The sequence below is a fragment of the Leptonychotes weddellii genome, chromosome 6 (assembly GCF_054177405.1).
Source record: "Leptonychotes weddellii isolate Sample4059 chromosome 6, ASM5417740v2, whole genome shotgun sequence".
NCBI classification, from domain to species: Eukaryota; Metazoa; Chordata; class Mammalia; order Carnivora; family Phocidae; genus Leptonychotes; species Leptonychotes weddellii.
In genome coordinates, this window is record NC_138374.1 from 95,317,173 (window position 1) to 95,339,273 (window position 22,101).

Here is a 22,101-nt window from a genome sequence, read left to right on the forward strand (position 1 = left end):
TGGTCTCCTACCTGCTTCCGAAAATTAGGAAAGGAAAAGCGAAAGCAAGAGAGAAGTTCGAGGTCAGTTTCTGCAAGCGGGGCGGGCGGCAGGGAGGAGGAGGAAGAGACGGGAGGCGGCGCCGAGGGAGTTAAACGCGGCTGGCCCAGGACGGGAAGGGTTAAGCAGGGCCGTCCGGAGCGAGCCTGGTAGGCCCGCCCACCGGAGGGCGGGGGCGGGGCCTCGCAGAGTGAGCCCTGGGATTGGTCGCAGGGAAGGCGTTACGCTAGGACGGTACCAACAGCCGGGCGCCGCGGAGGCGGGGGGGGGGTGGGTGTGGGACCGCCGGCTCTGCGCGGGGAGAGTGGCCAGGGAATGGCCGGGCCGGGGGTGGGCGGGAGCCGCAGTGGCGGCGGCGGCTGGGGGCGGTGAGCGCGGCGTGGGGCTGCCCCTCCCCGGAGGCGGCGGGGCCGGCCGGGCCGCACCGCACCGCACCGCGCGGGAGGCCATGGAGCGAGCCTAGGGCCCGGCAGGTGAGCGGCGTGGGGGCGGGGAGGGCGCGCGACCCCCGCCCCCGGCGAGGCGCGGCGGGCGGGAAAGTGCGGGCCGGCCCGCGGGCGGGGCGCGGTGCGTGGCGCGCGCCGGGCGGGGGCCGCTTGGGGGCGGGGCGCCTCCCGAGGGGCCGGGCGCGCCGGTGCCCCAAGCGGTCCCCGAGCGGCCGCTGGCGGGTCCCGGATCGGGCCCGGCTGTTGCCTCGGAGACCGGCCCGGGCCGCGCGCCCCGTCTCGCTGGCCCCCAGGCGGGCTCTTGCGGGCGGGCGCGGCTGGGCGCCTCCTCGGCCCGCCTGAGGCGCGGCCTTACCTGGGGCCGCTCGGGGTCCTTCTAGTGAGCGCCCCTCGCGCCCAGGCGCCGTCCCCGGAGGCGACCGGCCCCAGTGCCGCCCTCGCGTCCCGCCGAGCGCCGGTTGTGGCGGCCCGAGGAGGATCGCGCGCCGGCGGGCCCACCTCGTGGCTGAGAAGCGCAAATGACCACCAGGCCCGAGGCGGGAGGCGGAGTAACTGTGCCCGAGGTCCGCGGTCTCTCGGGGTCGTGCACCCGGCACTCGCAGTCGGGCACAACTTAAGGAAATGATACGGTAGTCCGAAGTGGGTTGCGCTTGAGATTTCATTTCCGGGTGTGATGGCCCCGCGATTAAAAGCGAGCCGAAACGTTGCATTAATGATGAATGTGAGTAGTTGTCAAGCTGCGCCCTTGATTGTGGGATCTGATTAGAGTTTCCTTCTCATCAGGCTTCTGTTGTCCGCAAGTCTTCTGGTAGGAAGACAAGGGGTGGAAGGATGTTGGAGGGAAAGTGGAGAGGACAGGGCATGATTGGTCGTTACGGAATTTTAGTCCTTTAAATGGCTATATCATCGCTTGGATGGGTGAGGAGTTTATAATTTGGGAAAATTAGAGATGCTTGATACTGTGACTTGTGGTTAGCTAGAGCCAGGTATCAGTGTCTTCCCCACCCAGCCAGTTTCCCATCTCACCTTGAAAAGAAGGAATAGGAATGTGGGATCTTCTAGCTTTTAAATTGTAGGAGTTTATACATGATTGATGTTTGCTAACTATTCCTGTCCTCCTGGTGTTATAAATTAATACATAAATTTCATTGGGGTTGATTTTAAAAATTGAGGTAGAGACCTCAGTGTGCCTATTCCTTGAGTTTATCCAGGACCTTTGAGTAAAGCCTTAGAGCACTTCCACATACATTATTGATCATCAAGACATGGCTTTGGGAAACTGAGGTACAGGTGTTAAAGATGCTAAATCATTCCTCTGGACTCAGAGCCAACCTCAGGTAGATTGAAAATTAACGTTCTGTGTGAAGTTAATAACTTTCCTGAAGTTTATGAAGTCATTGGACTTTGCAGTGGAATCAGTCAATAGGAAGGGCTTCCCCATTTGAAAGTGCTTACCAAAGGTGAATAAAAAGGCACAAGCAAGTAATTGGGATTCTCAGCCTCCCTCACAAGAAAATGCGCGATAGAATGGATGTGGCAAAGATGAGCAAATCTTGGAGCTCACAGCTTCTCTTCAGTGTGGCTGGTGAAAATGTGGCATTGATTTGTTCTGCTGTTTCTCTGAAGCCAGTAGGCAACTAGCTACGATTTAGTTAAAGAGTGAAAACTTGAAAACACATGCCCTGCTCTTCTTTCTGGATACTTTGGGCTTTTTTGGGTTTTTTTTTTGTTTTCTTTTTTTAAAGATTTTATTTATTTATTTATTTGAGAATGAGAGAGAGCACATGAGAGGGGGGAGGGTCAGAGGGAGAAGCAGACTCCCTGCCGAGCAGGGAGCCCGATGCGGGACTCGATCCAGGGACTCCAGGATCATGACCTGAGCCGAAGGCAGTCGCTTAACCAACTGAGCCACCCAGGCGCCCCTTTTTGTTTTCTTTTTAAAGATTTTATTTATTTATTTGAGAGAGAGAGAGCATGAGAGGGGGGAGGGTCAGAGGGAGAAGCAGACTCCCTGCCAAGCAGGGAGCCGGATGCGGGACTCGATCCTGTGACTCCAGGATCATGACCTGAGCCGAAGGCAGTAGCTTAACCAGCTGAGCCACCCAGGCGCCCCTTTCCGGGTACTTTGAATCAGGGAACAAATGAACAAATCACTGTTTGTACCGTCTAATCCTTTACGTCCTAGAATTATTTTATGTTGAGTTGATAACTCTTTGACTTTCAGTCTGTTCTCTTCATTTCCATTTGTAGACTCCAGCTCTCTCATGTAGCCTGAAAGCCTCTGCTTTCTGTCTTTGAATTGTGAATTTCTAAATGAAATTTGTTTGTTTACTTGCAGGGCAGACTTCAGCTTCCTACACTTTGTGTGACCATCATTTCCGTGGTGTGAGCCCTGAAGCCGGATACTTCAGGTCTTGAATTGATAACTTTTTTAAAATAGCATCCACAGTGGTTGTTTCAATTGGTGCGGTCTCATCATAGAGGCAGAGGCTGCTCCCTCTATCCTGTGGCCACAGTTGCAAACAATAAAAAGGAGACAGTCTTCTGAAGCCAATGTCAGGTCACCCTGGGACTAAGTGCCATGTGGTTTTATAGATTGAGGTAGGAAGTGGCCTTAACAACGAGGCACTACAGTATATTGTAACAGTGATGATAACTGGCATACTTTTTTCTCTGCACCTAAAGTGCAGAGTGCATAGTAGGTGTGCAGGAAGTGTTTGGTGGTTGAACGAGTGAATGGAATACAGTATGAAGGAAGGGGAAATACTCTAGTACATAAATTGGTTCGTTCCTCTTTTCGTTAAGGAAAAAAAGGACAAGAAAACGTGTTGCAGATTACTGTTGAAAGTTGCTGGTGAGCTGGGTATCTGTATATTGCTTAAATGGTAGAGTTGAAGGCTTACCAATATTAACAATCCGATTAAATTTCATACAAAGGCAGATATGATCCAGAGCTTTCCATTTACTATAACATTTTTAAGAGTTAAAACTATGTGCTGTTGTAACTGAGCCTCTTTGAACTGAAAACAGTCTTTTTTTTTTTTTCTTAAGATTTTATTTATTTAATTGACAGAGACAGCGGGAGCAGGAACACAAGCAGGGGAAGTGGGAGAGGGAGAAGCAGGCCTCCCACTGAGCAGGGAGCCCAATGTGGGGCTCGATCCCAGGACCCTGGGATCATGACCTGAGCCGAAGGCAGACGCTTAACAACTGAGCCACCCAGGCGCCCCGGACTGAGAACAATCTTGAAAATAGAAACATTTTGGGCGCCTGGGTGGCTCAGTTGGTTAAGCGACTGCCTTCGGCTCAGGTCATGATCCTGGAGTCCCTGGATCGAGTCCCGCATCGGGCTCCCTGCTCGGCAGGGAGTCTGCTTCTCCCTCTGACCCTCCCCCCTCTCATGTGCTCTCTCTCATTCTCTCTCAAATAAATAAATAAAATCTTTAAAAAAAAAAAATAGAAACATTTAATAAAATGTATTATATAATAGAATAAAATAGCTAAATATTCCTTAAAAAAAAAAAAAAAGATGGGTACCTGTAAAGGGTATACCATACTGGACCAGCCTTGCGATTTGATTCTGTGACCATATGGTATTCTAGCAGTCTGGGGGCAGCCCATGGTGCCCTGGTCAGGCTCAGCTTCACAGACTTGGCTCCTGGAGCCTTTCCGGCTAGACTAATTGAGCAGTTGGATTGGGAATCAATATTTTTGCCTTAAGAAAAGAACTGGAGCTCTTGGTAATGGCCATGCCATTATCATTGACCCTGATTGTCTGTCTTCTCATCCCTTACATGGTGGGATGGGAAAGGAGAGCTGTCCCTCCCCGAAGTGCTTCTCCAGCAGCTCCTTATTCCAAACCTGTATATCTCTCCCTCTTTTCCGTACTTGAGCTGCCTTTGTGACCCCCAAGGACTAATGAATTCACTAACACAGATCTAGGGTCCAGGAGACCTTACTTTGCAACTGAAACCAGCTTCTGACCAACTTAAAATGTCACCATGACTGCTAGAGCCATCCCAGAGAGAATATAGTGCAGAGATCTCACTTGTGATTTTGTCTTGCCTATTCAAAAGCAAAAGAGGAAAGAAAGGCCTAGCTCCAGGCTTGATGAGTTGTGGGGGTGCATCTGTCATCCCAGGAGGAGATAAGAAATGGAGCCTGATGCAGAAAAGAGAGAGCTTTGGTGTGTGTTTGGAGGTTTGTACTTTCTGACACGGTAACAGCCTTATGGAGGGGAGGGTGTTACTTTGGGCACATGATAAAAGGAGGGCAAGGAATATGGAATTTTGCGTGTGTAACAGACCTCGTACAGAGCCAGCCCATCATACCGTGCTCTCCAATGCTTCCCGCCCTACGTATATGGCACCGCTTCGTTTTCTGTTTTTAGGGAATAAGGTGTTGGGTGTGCAAATTCTTGTTTTGGCTAGACTTATTGTGGAAAAAAAATTCACAATATATTACGTACTTTGTTTGCTTTTTAAACAGTATGGTTTCACCTTTCTTTTAGTGACTTGAGGTGGTGCTGCTAGTATCCATTACTGACCATAATCGAGCAAGGCTTTGAAGCCCCCAAGATATGCAGGTTGTGTGCCCCCTCTGCATTTTGAATTCTTGAATCCGCTTTTAATAGTCTCTGCTTTCAGAGGTGGGAAAGCTGGGCTTTTGCTGTTGTTAGTGTCCCCGCTGCCCTCTTTTAAATGGGCAGCTTCTGATCTTCGGTGGAGTAGCCGCCCAGCTAACTGTGCTTCCTGCTTGCCTGTGAGACAAATAAGCGGGCTTCGCGAGGGTCTGCTGCTCTTCCCCGGCAGGGGATGAGCTTTGTGACCATGGCTTTGGCTAGCCCAAGACCTTTTTCTCCTTGATTCCTCGTTTCTTATTCTTGGTTCAGGTAGCGACCTTGCACTCTGTCTGGGTACATTGATGTTCCTGTGGGTCTCTTGTAGAAAAGAGAAAACGATACGGAAGTACTGTCAGTTCTCATTTCAGAAAGCGTGGCCAGGAACACTTGAAGATCTGGTTCCAGCCCTGTCTCGTGTCATTCTTGGGCAATGTCTTGGACCATCTCCAGTCTTCTTCTTAGCATTTGCAGATCGTCTTTACTCCCGGTCCCAACCAACGGCAGGAACAAGGTTGGCAGTAGTCGTTGCCTTGAAGGGTGGAAGCAGGCTATACAGAGGTGGCGATTTAAAGTTGGTGTATATGTCTGATATTTCTGCATTTTTATACTGTACTGTATATCTGAATTCATTATAGGACTTAGTTTCTCTTTGTCTGTAAAAGAGGCCATCTTTAGACCGAGGAGCTGAAGAAATTTTTCTACCCTTAAAGCTTTCTCTCCCTTGCGCTTCACTCCTTTTATTCGGTAGGCATTTATCGAGTACCTCTCCTGCACCCCGCACTCTGCCAGCTTCTGTGGAGGCACAAAGAGAGTAAAATATATCCCCTGTCCCCAAGGAACTCACAGAATAGTAGAGGAGACAGGCATGCCCAAAAATGTGTGTGTGTGTGTGTGTGTGTGTTTATATTCATATTTTAACAAAGGGATCATGCCTGGAGCCACTCAGCCTCAATTCAGCCCAGACCTGCATAGGGGTTCTGCTGTTGCTGTTTCTAGAGTGATCTGTGGCCCGTCAGCTTGACACACCTGGAATGTAACGTTAATAATGTGAGGTGTTATTGTTGCATAAAGCTAATACACCTTTCCATAGACTGTGGGGAACTGAAAAGTAAAGATAGAAAACAGGAAAATCTGGAGGAAAATGTTATATTCTTTGAAATTCCATATTTCTGCACTATACGGGAATTACGTTCTATGCTATAGTCTTCAATGGTGGTTATATAGTGACAACTGAGCAGTGAAATACCTAGAACATGGGAAGGTTCATTGTACCTGGCCCATTTGAAACAAAATGCAAATTCTTGGGCATTTCCACAGAGTTTCTAGATCAGTGAACACGGCCTATGTTGGTTTTTTAGAACAAACCTCACTAGCAGTATGAGCTAAAGATTTTTTCTTTTCATTTTTCAAAGAATAGGGTTAGAGAGTTGCCCTAAATCAAGGTTTAAATGGGACAGGTTGCACAAATTGAGTTTTTTCAGAGGAAGCAAACACTCTTAATTGCATGTTTTGTTTTTGCTCTTACACCCAGGAAGAAAGGCTACCTTAATGCCTCATTAATGCCTAGTGATCATTTTAGTTGGCTTCTTTCATGAAAAATTGTTAGAGGATTTCACGTAGGGCATTGTGAGTTTACAGATATGAATAAATGTTTAAGTGGAAGTGAAAACAGTGAGGAAAATGTAACACTCAGAGTAATTTGGACTGTGTGGGAGTTCAGTTTTCTATACCTGTAGCTTTAAATTATTCTTAAGACTTACCTTAACTTTAGGACAGGGGCGCCTGGGGGGGCTCAGTCAATTGGTTTCAGCTCAGGTTATGATCTCAGGGTCATGGGCTCTTGGTTTCTGCTCAGGTCATGATTTCACTGTCCTGGGAGCAAGCCCTGTGGAGGCTCTATGATCAGCAGGGAGTTGGCTTGAAGATTCTCCCTCTGCCCCTCCCCCGCTCTGTCATGCACATGCTCTCTCTCTAAATAAATAAATCTTTAAAAAAGAGTTTTAGGACATGCGAAGCTGTCATCTTTAAAACAGAGAGCTTATTTTCCAAACTGAAGAAGATTGTGAAACCATTTTATTTCAGCCTTCTTTGTGGAATAGAAGAACCCTAATGCTTTTATTAATCATTGACTGTGGTAGAATTGAACTTTGTAGAGAAGAGAAAGAGGTTGGTCCAATTAGTGACATAGCCTCCCAGTGTTCTACTTCACATGGTACCCATTTTGAAGATACCTACTTGCCTGCAGTCTTAGCTACTCTTCCGATTGAGGAAAGGATGTGGTTCAGGAAAAAAAGACCACTGAAAGTCTCTGTAATGTGACTTGGGAATTCAGCCCCTCACTCTGCACCCCAGAAGACAGCATGACTAGGGAGGGTTATTTTCTTTGTCATTCTTTCTCCTTTCAGGTCGTCCTCTTTGGGTTTTTGATCTGGTAATAATGACGAACAAGTGATCACTGCGGGTTGTCCAGGCACAAGTTGTAGCACAGTGTATGTGGTAATGTCATTCATGTTTAGCAACTCTGTGAGTTAGCTGATAGTGTTCTTTTTTTTTAATTTAATTTTATTATACTATGTTAGTGGTAATAGTCTTCTTACTTTACTTTTCACATGAAAGAACTGAGGCCCACAGAGGTTAGGCATTAAATTACTTTCCCAAGTCCCATAGTAGGTGGTAAAGCAGGCGTTCTGAACCCAGAGCACCCCCTCTTAACCCTTCTGCCTCAGAAGAGTTTATATTTAGAATAAGCAGGTGAATTAAGAACCTCTTTTTTTTTTTAATTTTAATTCCAGTGTAGTTAATGTACAGTGTTATATTAATTTCGGGTGTACAGCGTAGTGATTCAACAATTCTATACATTGCTCAGTGCTCATCTTGATAAGTGTACTTTTAATCCCCTTTACCTGTTTCACCCATCACCCACCCCTCTCCCCTCTGGTAACCACCAGTTTTCTATAGTTAAGAGTCTGGGGGGTTTTTTTTTGGTCTGTCTCTTCCCCCCACCACTTTGTTCATTTGTTTTGTTTCTTAAATTCCACATGAGTGAAATCATAATGGTATTTGTCTTTAAGAAGTATTTCTTAAGCAGAGAATTAGCAGAGAAAGGAAAACTATATGTAGATACTGATTAATATTATTTGGTATTTTTCTTTTAGTTGAAGACTTATTTGAAGATGAAAAAGAATATGCTCTTCTGGTAAGCAGTGGGTGGCAGTGCAGGAATGGGCTGGTTTTCTGGGGATACTCAGGATTTATTCAGGTACTAAACACTTGATGCCCTTTGGTGTTGGTGCTTTGACTTCCTGTATAGAAAGAAGCATACAGTGCTAAATGGAAAGATTTCTGGATGCTCTGATTTTGCTTAGAATTGCCAGCAACCATCAGGAGAAACTGCATTTATTTCTAGGGGACAGTTAATAATAACATAGCACAATGCTCTGATGTCACTACCAATTAGAAAACAAAAGGGAGGGGCGCCTGGGTGGCTCAGTTGATAAGCGTCTGCCTTCGGCTCAGGTCATCATCCCAGGGTCCTGGGATCGAGCCCCGCATGGGGCTCTCTGCTTGGCGGGAAGCCTGCTTCTCCCTCTCCCACTCCCCCTGCTTGTGTTCCCTCTCTCGCTGTGTCTCTCTCTGTCAAATAAATAAATAAAATCTTTAAAAAAGAAAAACAACCAAAAAAAAAAACCCCAAAAGGGCATTATATCAGATTCAGCCCAGGGCGAAAGTATATCTGTTTCTAATTTTTTTTTTTTTTTTTACTGAAAGGTTGTGATTTTTGCTATTATTTATGCTTTGGCTGAAGTATGAATGTAGGTTTTATAAACTGGGCATGTGTATTTGTGTGAGGGTGCCAGGTTAGCCTTGATTATTCTAAAGTATGTAAGTGGTTTTTAGTAAATGATCCAGGTGAGAGTATGTTTTTCCCTTGTGCTACCTTAAAGAGACCTTAATTACGTATCTTCTTAAGCATCTACAATGAAGACAAAATAAGTAGAAATGGTGTGTAACTTTCATGTTGAGTTTATTGCTTTGTAGAAGGCATTAATAATCATTTACAAATATGACCTAACAATTTATTAATCCAGTGTTTGTTTATATTTAATGGTTACTATAATGCTTTCCTTCTTCCTGAGAGAATTGTTTTCAGTCACATGATTTATTTCCCTGTGTCTTCTCCTTCAATATTTTTAATGTCTCCAAAATAGTTGATAAGGACAGACTAGACATGAGAATGTCGGATTTTACAAGCTACCCCAAAATTTGGTGGCTTAAAATAGTGATTTGTTATTTCTTACGATCATGCAGGTCACCTGGGCTCAGCCTGTTGGTTCTTCTGTCCACATGGTTTATAGACTGGGATCACATGTATGACCCCATTCAACTGGGACTTCAAGTGGAACTGGGATGGCTTCACTTCTGTGTCTGGCAGCTCAGCTGGGGCTGGTCAGACCTCTCTCTCCATATAGGTTCCTCATCATTCAGTAGTCCAGCCCAAGCTGCTTTACGTAGTGGCTGGGTCCCAGCTGGAAGCTGCCGGGTCTTTTAAGGACTAGGCCCAGACCTGGCACGCAGTTGCTTCCACTGCATTCTGTTGGCCAAAGCAAGTTACAGAGCCAGCCCAGGTTCTGGGGGAGGAAAAATAGATTCTACTTTTTTCTTTTTTCCTTAAGATTTTATTTATTTATTCATTCATTTGAGAGAGAGAGAGCACACGAGCGGGGAGAGGGGCTGAGGGAGAGGGAGAAGCAGACTCTCCACTGAGCAGGGAGCCTGATTTGGGACTCAACCCCAGGACCACAGGATCATGACCTGAGCCGAAGGCAGACCCTTAACCGGCTGAGTCACCCAGGCATCCCTAGATTCTACTTCTTGATGGGAGGAATTGTTGGTGTCTGTCTTTGTAGATAATCAACCAAAAACTCTTAAGTAAATTCAGGCCTTACCTCTTCTTACTCACCAGGCCATCAGAGCTTTGCTGAAACCAATAGTTACTAAAGAAGAAGGGTCCTTGTAACTCCTACCGAAGATCAAGGGCAGAGAGGTTATGTGAGTAAATATGATTATATACTAGTTATATAATAAATTCCACCTGCTGGGCCCGAAATCTCCTTTGTTAATAGCCTTATGCATGAAATGTTCATACTGAACATTTTCCTCATGGTACTTTACACTCGCAGACATGTTACATCCATTTATGTGGAAAGAACTTGATTTGACCATTGAACTGAAAGCATAAGGAAGGGTTAGTCCTGAAGCTTTCACTTTCAGTTACTCTGTGCAAAGGTTGGGATTTCTTCTCCATGACCTGAGGAGAAATAGTGTGAGGATGTCAGTTGATCAGAGGGAGATTCAAGGGGGTACTGCTGCCAACGAGACCCAGCAGCTCACTGGTGGCTTGTGGGGAGTCTCTAGTAAGGTAGTGAGTAAGGCGCCAGGTGTTCTCATGTTCCTCAGCAGCCACAGACGTTGTATCTTGTCACACAGTGACTTAGACCTGTGCACTGATGTGTTTCTGGAAATGTTCCACTAGCACTGAATGGAGGACTTCATACTAAGACCTCACTTTTGTTCTGTGGAATCTGTGTCTCTTCTCCCCGGGCAACTTAATAGTCGTAAGTTTGTCCTCATAAAACAACTGTCAAGTGTGTAGGATGGTGTGTGTGTGTGTGAGAGAGAGAGTGTGAAGAATGAGCCTCCATAGCAAGCCTTATTGAGTTGATGGAGCTGCGGGTGAAACCAGGGTTCAGGAGGAAAATTTCTCATAAAGGTCTACTTTCCAGAACTCCAATTTGAGAGCTTATGCCAGCTTTTAGTGCGAAAACTACCATTTGCATTGCCTTTTTTTGTGCTTAAGATTTTTTGACTTATGTTATTGCCTTGAGTCTATTTGTTCTTTGAGGTGAGCTCTGTTCCACATAACAGAACCATTAAAATAAATGACAGTAATATAAACCAGACAGTGTTACACTGTTGGAAGCATTTATGGGAGAAGGTGAAGGCATGAAATAGAGCAGACAGAGTCCTCTGGGAATACAAGTGAAATTTTCATGAATAAGTTGGATCCTGCTTTAATTTCCTCAGTATCTGTAATGGGGTATCTTCTTAGAAACCCGGTTTGCAGAATGCATAGCACGTATGCTGTTGTTTCCAACAAGACAAGAAGATGACCCCATGGGTATCCTGGAAACCCCATCCTGGGTATCCTCCCTTCTCAGGCAAACAGGAGTGAAGGAGATCATTGTGAAGAGTAAGAAGTATACCATCACTAGAGGATGGTATGATTCCGTATCATGCATCTTACACATTTTTCTGGAGTTGGAGAGACTTTTCTTCGGTAGAAATTACACTATAATCACTACATTGTCGGTTTCCTAAATATCTTTGTGCTTGCCCTGTGGGCTGAAGGAATAGCAGCTTTCCAGCTAAAAGAAAACCTCTTTCTGAACTGTCAGTGTTTCTCCAGAAAAATAAACTCTAAGGGCACCTGGGTGGCTCAGTCGGTTAAGCGTCTGCCTTTCTTTTTCTTTCTCTTTTTTTTTTTTTAAATTTTATTTATTTATTTGACAGAGCGAGATACAGTGGGAGAGAGAGCACAAGCAGGGGGAGCAGGAGAGGGAGAAGGAGACTCCCCGCTGAGCAGGGAGCCTGATACGGGGCTCGATCCCAGGACCCTGGGATCATGACCTGAGCTGAAGGCAGACGCTTAACAACTGAGCTACCCAGGCGCCCCAAGCATCTGCCTTTCACCTCAGGTCATGAACTCAGGGTTCTGATCGAGCCCCACATTGGCTCCGCATCAGGCTCCTTGCTCAGCAGGGAGCCTGCTTCTCCTCCCTCTGCCATTCCCCCTACTTGTGCTCTCTGGCTCTCATTCTCTCTATCAAATAAAAATGTTAAAAAAAGAAAGAACGAAACTATACTCTGAACTAAACCGAGTAGTTAGAGCATCGGTAGAGAAATAGATTGCCAAACAAAAGAAGAAAGCTGATAAAGGAGTCCAGCTTGAAGGTGCCACACACTCATGTGATCCTGCATATCGAAGGAAGTAAACACCAGAGTCCCAAGATGTTTGTAGTGGTTGTCAGTTCAGGTGAATAAAGCATCTCCCCTTACTATGCTAGGTACTATAGGGATCATGAAGACAGTTGACATCACCAAGGAGCCAAGTTTCTGAGAGGGCAATTGAGAAGTACGTACAAGAAGATACTGGACAAGGCAGAATGTAGTTAAGTGCTGGTCTAAAGGAGAAAGGTTACTGTAGGGTGCGGAGAGGGACCAGAAATGGCTTTGGAGATGGCCCTCAAAAAATAGATTAGGCTTTAAACAGGAGAAGATGGGAAAAAAGGGTAGGAGCAAGAATTTTGAGGAAGTCCCAGGGTGAGGAATGACAAGGGCAGAGGTCAGCCCCACACCTGGCGGGGAGGGCAGAGCATGGTCGTGGTCCGTTTGGGTTGAAGCTGAGGAGAGGGATGCCTGGCGAAGCAGACTGGCTGAAGCCATTTAGGGTAGGCTTTCCTGCCTTGCTAAGGAATCTGTAGAAAGCAGAAGTGCCATATGATCAGAACAGTGAGTGTGGTGCCTCATCTGGTCCGCATTGGAGAACCTGGAGGCCGAGAAGGCAGTTCTTTCAGTGATTCAGTAGAAGGGGCTGAGCACTAAATTAAGGTGGGGGCTGTGGGAATGAAGGGCAGTTGTAGAGAACCATGCCAAATTGCTGTCTTCCTTGTTCTACCAGGATGTGGTGACTAATCGCAAATGAAACCTCCTTTAGCCTCTTGCAACCTGTGCTCACTCCTAACCTGCAGAGGTAAATAGTGAAATAATCTAACAGCTGAACTCTTCAGTTCACATCATATAAACTCCTATCCCAGTTGAGTGGATGCATTGTTTGCAGCCCTGAATTGAGGAAGGGACCTGTTCAAAAGGTAGCGAGGTTTCGGAACTTAAAAGCACACAAAGACTACAGAATCAGTTTGTTATGTCTGAATTTTGGAGTTGCTGGAACTTCCTATTGCATTAGTAATTTAAAAAACAAAACAAAACAAAAAAAACCTCAATCTCCCTAGTGTTTATGGTGAGTGTTTAGATATGAAATGTTTCTATAGCCTGAGGGAGGAATTTATGCTAAATGAAATGAGCAGCATCATTAGAAGTTTAGGGGTTAACCAGATTTCAGTCCTGAAGAATGCGTTCTAGGAGGAGGAAGGCTGCCCACCCTTCTTACCCCTCTGCACCAGAAGTATCCCAGGCCTGTCGCTCGCTGCAGCCGGAGGGGCTGAGAAAGGGACCACTGGCACAGTGAGATTTCCACGTTAACCTTCTGTCACCGTGGCCGCAACGTGTCCTGTGGAACGGATCATTGGAGGAGCTGTGTGGTTGAGGTCGTGCTGGGACGAGCAGAAACCTCTGAAATCCGCTCTCCTCGCACTTCTCGTACCTGTAATCCCACAGAACCCTTGTGCTGAGTTTCACACCAAACTCGCTACGCTCACAATTGCATTCTGGGTGCACTTGAATTACCGTTGCTTCAGCTAGAAGTGTTATATACTTCCCGGGAGATGAGGATGACACAAAACAGGTGGCTGGCGACCATTAGAGTTTGACTTCGACTCTCCCCTTCCGCCTCTTTCTGCAAACGAACGGGGTCTCCAGTTGGGGTGCGAGTCTGCCGTGTCGTTTGTACCGGCATTATGTCTTTGATTAATGGTTTGAGTTGTTAACGGAATTGGAGTCAAGCCGCTCCCTGTTACCTTCCTGTCCCCTTTGTCTCAGCCCAGGGCTGTGCCGTCCATATGCATACAGCACGGAGGCTCGTGCGCGGAGCGGAAAGCCACCTGTCAGCATGCAAGTGAGACTGAACTGTGTGTGCTTGACACCCTTGCAGAAATCTAGTGTTTGGAGTCTCTGAGCTTGAGACCCGACCAGAGTGTGGTCTGCTCCACACCGGAAGCAGGTGCTGCTTGACATCTGTGGCATTAGTCCCTTTGTCCTGTGCCCGACCAGTCCAGACTCCATAGTGTTGCTGTAGCACCAGGTTTCTTTCGTTTTCTGGTCGTGTTCTACTAATAGCTAGATGGGATAGGGATATGTTTTTCCTTTGCTTAATTTATCCAGGTTTGATTACCCCTAATTTACAGGGATTTTAATTTTGAAAAATAATTAGTGGAAGACTGATGAAGTAGAGCTACACGTCTGGGTGTTGTATTTAAGTATGTGAGCAACAGACAGGACACTTCCAGGGTGGCTGGGAATTTGGATTCGGAGGAGTTACTGCTCTCCTCTGGATCCTCTGTGGCGTTTTTAGGAGTTCCTGACTTACAACATGTCATAAAACATACATTTAGAGAAGATAAGAACTGGAAAGTTTCCTAATACTGGTGGTTTGTTCAAAAGTCCATTACGGATTTTGAAAGGTAAAAATGAAAGTGAAGGAGTTAGGCGTCTCTTCATGTTGCTTTTGTTGTGCTTTTTCTCATTGTGTTGGTGTTCTGGAATTTGTAGCCAGTCCAATGGATCTGACTCTGCACCCTATTAAACAGGAGAATTTGCTTTAAAAATTCTATTGTACCTGGTTCTTACCTATGAAGTCCTTCCCCACACCAGTTCGTTTTAAACTATTGGGTCTTCTCAAGCATGGGATTAGCGAGGATAAAACAATGTGTAATATGTTGGAGGCTTGTGAAAGATTCCGGGGTGGAAGGGACAGAATCTCTGACTGAATTTTGCTTTGTACTTGGGCTTGCAGGAATTGTGGGAGGCGCTCCAGTGAAGAAATGGACCAGTCTGCATAATCATGGACTCTCCTTGCTGACCATCACCACCTGCTGTCCTTGATAAGTGAGAGAGAGTGGGTCAGGGGAGAAGGAAAAGAGGTCAACATGAAGCTAAAGCAGCGAGTCGTGCTGTTAGCAATTCTTCTTGTCATCTTTATCTTCACCAAAGTTTTCCTGATTGACAACCTAGACACATCAGCTGCAAACCGAGAGGACCAGAGGGCTTTTCACAGAATGATGGCTGGCTTGCGGGTGGAGCTGGTGCCCAAGCTGGACCACACCTTGCAGTCTCCCTGGGAGATTGCAGCCCAGTGGGTGGTTCCCCGGGAAGTGTACCCAGAAGAGACACCAGAGCTGGGGGCAATCATGCATGCCATGGCCACCAAGAAAATCATTAAAGCTGATGTGGGTTATAAAGGGACACAACTGAAAGCCTTACTCATACTTGAAGGAGGACAGAAAGTTGTCTTCAAACCTAAACGGTAAGTCTTCATCTTGGAAGTTCTATGTGCTAGTTGGTTGATTCACATAGCTTGCAATTTATATAAGACTTCATCTCCTTCTCTTGGTGTTCTCTTCAATAAAATGAGAAGAGTAGACCACAAGATCTCTGAAGTATTTTCTAGCTCTTAATGTTCTATGATTCTTCGAGTAGGGGCAATTTATGGGAACGTGTTTTGGTTCTGTATAAGACTTGAACGTTTTACACTTAAAGCTCTCCTTGATTTCTGAATTTACCAAATGTGTGCTTTGTGCCAGATGTGAGCGATACAAAATGAACTGGTTAGGAACTAAGTGACTTGTCACCAAAAGTGTGCAGTTGGAGGCTGGATAACTAACCACATGTCAGGGCTGCGGTAGAGCCGGAGTTAGCCAGAGCTGGAGTGGGTTTGGGCAGGTGACTAAAGTCCCCTTGAAGTACTGAAGCTATGATTCTTTCACACGGGTTTTGTTTCAATTAATGAACTTTATTTTTTGGAGCAGTTTTAGGTTTACAGAAAAATCAAGAGGAAAGTATAGAGAGCTCACCCACCTACCCCCAGTGTCCCCATTATTGACATCTATTAGTGTAGCACATTTGTTACAGTTGATGAGCCAGTATTAATTTATGAGCTAAAGTTCATTGTTTGCAGTAAGGTTCACACTCCATGTGGTACATTCTGTGGATTTTGATAAACATATAATGACAAGTACCTACCATTACAGTATCCTACAGAACAGCTTCCCTGCCCTAAAAATCCCCTATGTTCCACTTACTCATCCTTCTGTTTCCCGCCCCCCCCCCCCCAAAACCCCTGGCAACAACTGATCTTTTTACAGCCTCCATAGTTTGGTCTTCTGCAGAGTGCTATATAATTGGAATCATACCTTTGTAGCCTTTTCGGATTGGCTTCTCTCACTTAGCAATGTGCATTTAAGTTTCCTCCACGTCTTTTTGTGGATTGATGCTCATTTCTTTTTATTACTGAACAGCATTGCATTGTCTGGATGTACCACATTTTGTTTATCCATTTACCTACTGAAGAACATCTTGGTTGCTTCCACATTTTGGCAAATATGAATAACGCTACTATAAACATTCATGTGCACGTTTTTTGTAGATGGAAGTTTTCAGCTCATTTGGTTAAATACCAAGGAGCATGATTGCTGGATCATATGCTAAGAGTATGTTTAATTTTGTAAGAAACTGCCAAACTGTCTTCCAAAGTAGCTGTACTCTTTTGCATTCCCACCAGCAATGAAATGAGAGTTCCTGTTACTCCACTAACATTTTGTGTTGTCAGTGTTTGGGATTTTAGCCATTCTGATATGTGTGTAGTGATGCCTTATTGTTGTTCTACCTGTTTTAAGGAGAGAACTGAGCATTTTAGCTCCCTCAGTCCAAAATCTGAGAAAGTGAGCTGAGTTGTATGTTGTTAGACAGTGATCCCTTGGGGACTTCTCAAAGGCTCTATTGAGATAATTGGTGTGGCAATTTTTAAATAGTTTTCTGTGAGTATATGAATGTGAAATAGATTAACATGATGGTGATTCATATTCTTTTGCCAGGAATTAGTTACCAGTGAATTTTCTCAAAGTTGGTAATGTCTGAAATTTTCTGTGTACTAAACGTTTTTTTCATTCCTTAATAGAGCTTTTGAGTCTCTTGCTGGGGTGGGATAAGAAATATGGGGTAAAGGTGTACAAAATTCAACTGTGACAAAAGTAGTTAGCTTAGCCGTCTTCACAACCCTACCATCAGTAGGTAATAGGCAGCCGGAGAGCAAATCTATTGGGATCCCAGAAAGGGAGGAAGTCTGCATTTGCCTGGAACTGGGAAGTGTGATGTATGGAAGACATGGAAATTAGGAAAGTTAAAAATACAGTATGCTTTTGGAGAATAGAAAAGTCTGATTGGCAGGTGATGTGGAAAAAGTGTGGTTACGTGGGCCTTGCGATATATTTTCCATTGGACGCACACCGTTCACCAGGCACCACACTAAATACTTTTGTCTCTGTCCATGCTTTCAGCCTCCATCACAACTGTGGGCAGTTACACCTCTTATTTAGAGAGTAAGAAACTGAGGCTGAGGGAGAGTAACTAACTTGACAGGGTCATCCTGCCGTAAGTGGCTTTGGGATCTGAGTCTGAGTGGCTGGTGTTCTGCCACACACGTGTAGTTCTCTTCAGTTTGTTTGCCTTCCTGTAAGTGTGATGACATGCAGCACCCATCATCAAAAATCACTAGCTTAGTTTTGAAATGTAGTCCTTGACGTCTTGGTTGGTGGCCTGGGCGAGCAGCAGTGTGAGCAGAAAGAAGGCAAACTAAAAACAAAAATGAAATTCGCGTACAGAGATGCGCTGTGGGCATTTCGTGTTTAAAGAAGAGGATGTCCCCTGCACAAGCACCATCTGTACAGGGGGCACTGGGGGTAAGGTGGGCCAGCAGGAGGCGTTAGAAGGCAGGTGCTCGGGTAGTGCGCTCTGTCCGTGCTAGTCCAGGCGCTTGGCAGGGAGGCCCAGGGTGTTCAGACCGGGTAGAAGTGGAGGGAGGGGAGGCCCGGCTGGTGACCACGGGAGGTGGCAGCAGAGAACCGCACAAACTAACCTGGTCACTGTCGCTTCATCTCCCGTCTCTTTCCACCACCGCAGCCGTCCCCTTACCTCCCTCTACCACACCCTGCTGAGGGCCCCTTTCATTCCCCCTCCAAATGCCCATGTGAGCACTGTGTTCCCAGCTTTAAAACGTCCAGGGACCGCCCGTTGCTCACTGGACAAAACCCAGCCTCCACAGCGTCATGGTCCACCCCTGGCAGTCCAGTCCTCCCCTCTACACCCTGCTCTTGATTCCTGCCCCACTGGTCCCCGCACCCCCCCAGCCCACATCACTCCCAGCCCCAGGGAACTGTCCTCCCCCCACCCACCACCTGCAGGGGCCCTGCGGTGGGGGGGGGTCACGCCCTCGGTCACGGCCCACGCCGACCTGTGCTGGTTACACCCGGCACTGTCACAGGCTGCGGACGGTGGGTACACGTCTCAGTGCTTGTAGAAATTGACTCTGGCCCCGAGACGCCCAGCAAATTGCTATTCTGACCCTGGGGGCCTCCGAGGCTATTTAGTCCTAGTGTAAGTGCAAATTAATGTCCTTGGTCAGACGCCGATGTCCTTCAGCAGAAGGGTAGGAGTGATTTATTGGCAGTTACTGTATGAATTTTGCTGCTCTGCCAGTGACAAGATGGATCACTCTCTGCTGAGAGGAGGCCCCATGTCCCTGCTGCTGCGGCGGCACGTGCACCCTTCTTTACGAGCCACTTGTGGTTCCTGCGCTTCCGGAGCCCGGATGGCCGTGTCCTCCTGTCAGAGACAGGAGGCGTGCGTGGTGGGTGGAATTTATGGGAAGACAGTGATGCTTTTATTTGCACGTTTTGCCTCACATTAGAAAAGTGATTTTTTTTTTTTTCCTCAGTGTAGCTGTCGGCCTTCTGGAAGTAGATGGGCTTTCACAGGCAAAGCCTGCAGTTACGGTGGGAAGGCAACAAGATGGCAGGGTAGGCCTCAGAGTGGGGAGACGTGAGTGAGTGATCCTAGCGTGTGTGGGAAGGGACCTTGGGGATGGGCCGGCCGGGCCAGCTGCTCCTTTGACGGGTGAGACGCAGTGTTGGGACGCGCCATGGTTCACACAGCCCACGGGGAGCCGGGGAGTCAGACCTCCTGACTCTGCCGCAGCTCTTTCATTCTTATTCCTTCCCTCTTCTTTCCCTCCCTTCCCCTCCAGGCCACCCCCAACGTCCCTGGATTCCCCTAGGGTTTAACATTCCACTCCGAGCCACCTTTCGAGGTTTTGGAAAGCTCTCGAATGTTTCACTGGAAGGAGTGGACCGCACAGTGCACACATGTCCCTGTGGCTCCGCTGGAGCCCCGACAGAGAAAGTGTTCAGGACTGTCCCCCAGCTCTGCGGACAGCCTGCAGCTGTGGTGGAGAGAGACGTGCTCGAATAATGTCAGCTTTTGCTGCAGTTCTGTTTAAAAATGGAGGCTTTACTGGGGAGGCAGCCAGTGGAATCCTAGGTAGCCTGACCAATGCTTTGACACTAGGAATGAGCAAGCGACGCTTGAGGATACGGACCATACTAAGAAGAAACTGGCCTCCAACTGGGGGGTGACGCACGGCTGTCTTCTGACAGAAGTGTTCCATCACTTTGCCTTGAAAAGGTATTTTGTGGGCATGGTTTGTTTCACTTTAGATGCCAAGGTCATTTACACTGAAGCTCACAGCCTTTGACAGCACCGTCTCCCACTCCCCCCATCCAGGTGTCCCCAGCAGAGCAGCTCCTCTCCCCTCCAGCTTCCGTTCATTTCTATTTTACACTTGCCTGTAAAGCCTAATAGGTCTTTTGATTCGGGGAAATGCAGGCGAACAGTAGAGGTCATAAGCGGATTTAGTGTCTCTTTCTTCCCGATTAACCATTAAATGGTATCTGTCTTTATGATTGGTAGACAGAAGTATGCCAGCTTTTATTATCTTTTGTTTATGTCATGCATGTGATGGAAAAATCATCAGAGTGGAGTTTGAGATGAAAGAGATCTTAGAAATTGCCCCCTAGTCCAGCCCCTAGTATGTTATAGATGTAGAATCTAAGACCCAGAGAAGAGAATAGTTTAGCTCAAGGTTACCCAGACAGGTAATGACAGAACCATACACCTGGCTGTCACGCCAGTCCAATATTCCTGCCGCTACATCATCATAAATGTAAACACAGAAAAAGAGGATGGTTATTCAAACAGCTTTTTTCAAATGCACCTTTGCTTACTCATTAAACGAACACTGAGGCATATCAAGACCGTTTATTTCCAAGAAATTTAAACTTCTCTTATAAGCCTTGCCATAGCCATTCTGGTAACACAAACATTTTAATTGTATGTTTCCCTTCGTTTCTTCAGTTCAGTCTAATAAAAATGTTAGCAAACATTTATTAAGCACCAACTATAGGTAGAGACACAGAGATAGTCCTTGCCCTCCAGAAAATGACCTTTGAGTTTTACTTAAACTCCATGGAAAGAGGGGTAGAAATAGCATCTCACATGTTTTATTCATAGAGTGACTGCTGCAGCAGATAGAGAAATCTAGTTTCTCTTCTCCACTTCATCTTCACCCCCTCTACCAGTGATTGATCCGAATCCACACCACTGCTCAGGTTTGACAGGGAAGGTGTCCATAGGGCGGAGTCAGGCTTGCTAACGTTCTCGTGCGGTGCCGATGTAATTCACGTCTACATCTGTGCTTCCCATTCACTCTGCAGGTATAACCGAGACTATGTGGTAGAAGGGGAGCCCTATGCTGGTTATGATAGACACAATGCAGAGGTAGCAGCCTTTCATTTGGACAGGTATGTGTCATCATGGAGGGTTACGTTTGCTTTGTTTCCTTTTTTAAAAACCTCTTGGAGAGGACTTGTGGACTCCTAAAGGGAGCAACACTCATAACTTCCACTTGGTACCTACTTGAGATAGCTGATGGACGGATTCCACTAAATTTGCACGAGTCCTTTGCAATCTGGGTGGTTCTCGGAATACCAGAGTAGATATCTTCACTTTATACTATTTAAGGTCATTTCATTCTGGTATACCACCATGAGTGAAGATATTCTTGGTAAATACAATGGCAGGATGAAAACCAGAGTTGGAACTCAAGTCCCTAAATTGAATTCATCATTAATTGGGCCTGAGAGTACTGTTTTTTTGGTTTGTTTGTTTTGCTTTATTTTGTTTTAAGTAAGTAAGACTTATCCCCATATGCTAGAAGCATACAGCATGACATATATAATGAATTGGCCTTCATACAAAATATGCTTGGCTTCAGTAACCAGAATAATTCCAAAAGAAAGATGGATATACATTCGAAATGTGTAAGCTAACTAGGAAGATTAATATTTTTTTCACCACGGGGCTGGGCTAGCCGGGAGCCTGGTAACAGGAATGTCTGGTAGCCCACTTCCCCGTCTGAGCAACATCGCCATCAGGGCATATTGACAGACTTCAAAAGAAATATTCACAATATTTGTTAAATGAATATATAAAGAAAACCAGAAGAAAATAAAGGTGAATTTTTGTCTTTTTCTGGATTAGGAAGGATTTTCTAGGCACAAAAGCAATAATTGAAAAATTGCAAAGGAAAAGCTATTCAGCAGACTCAGCTAAATACAATTAACTCCTATATCAGGAAACATCAAATGAGAAAATACTTGAATCCAATGTAATCCAAGCATTAACAACCTTAATATATAAATGTTTATACAAATCTATATATATGCTAAAACTTTAATAGAAAATGATCTAAGGACACAATTGAGTGAATAGAAATTATCAGTTGCTGATAAATATGGCGGGGGGGGGGTTGGCGGTGGTTCATCCTCACCAATAACAAGAACAAATCCAATTGAAACAATGGGATACTATTTTCTTCTGCTAAAAATGGCAGGATTTAAAAAAAAAAAAACAACAGTATTTTATTGGCAGGAATGCATTGAGATTCCGATGCAGCTTGTGGCATTGTTAATCAGTTCAATCTTTTGAAGAACTCTGGCATTATGTATTGGAAACCTGAATGCTCCTACCCTTTGGATGAGTAACTACCTTTTTACTCAAATATCTAAGATATTTCTAGGAAGGTATTTCTAGGAAGTACCCTGGAGAAGTAATGAAATCCAAAGTTACATATTCAGGATCTTAGCCGTAGAG

At 45.8% G+C, this 22,101-nt stretch overlaps 1 protein-coding gene across 8 annotated transcripts in view; it reads left to right on the forward strand.

The window, feature by feature from the left end:
• The first annotated feature begins 353 nt into the window (after positions 1-353).
• Positions 354-22,101, forward strand: part of FAM20B (FAM20B glycosaminoglycan xylosylkinase) — a 43,937-nt gene continuing 22,189 nt past the window's right edge. The window contains exons 1-5 of one of the 8 annotated variants that reach the window (XM_081824688.1): positions 702-1,206; positions 2,824-2,896; positions 4,562-4,685; positions 14,855-15,364; positions 20,664-20,750. In XM_081824688.1, coding sequence (XP_081680814.1) covers positions 14,988-15,364; positions 20,664-20,750 — 464 coding nt within the window. In that variant the 5' untranslated portion in view covers positions 702-1,206; positions 2,824-2,896; positions 4,562-4,685; positions 14,855-14,987. Of the gene's footprint in view, positions 513-701; positions 1,207-2,823; positions 2,897-4,561; positions 4,686-8,261; positions 8,303-10,069; positions 10,156-14,854; positions 15,365-20,663; positions 20,751-22,101 lie in introns of those variants that run through there. The other 7 variants (XM_081824690.1, XM_081824689.1, XM_081824686.1 and 4 more) reach the window with 7 other exon arrangements.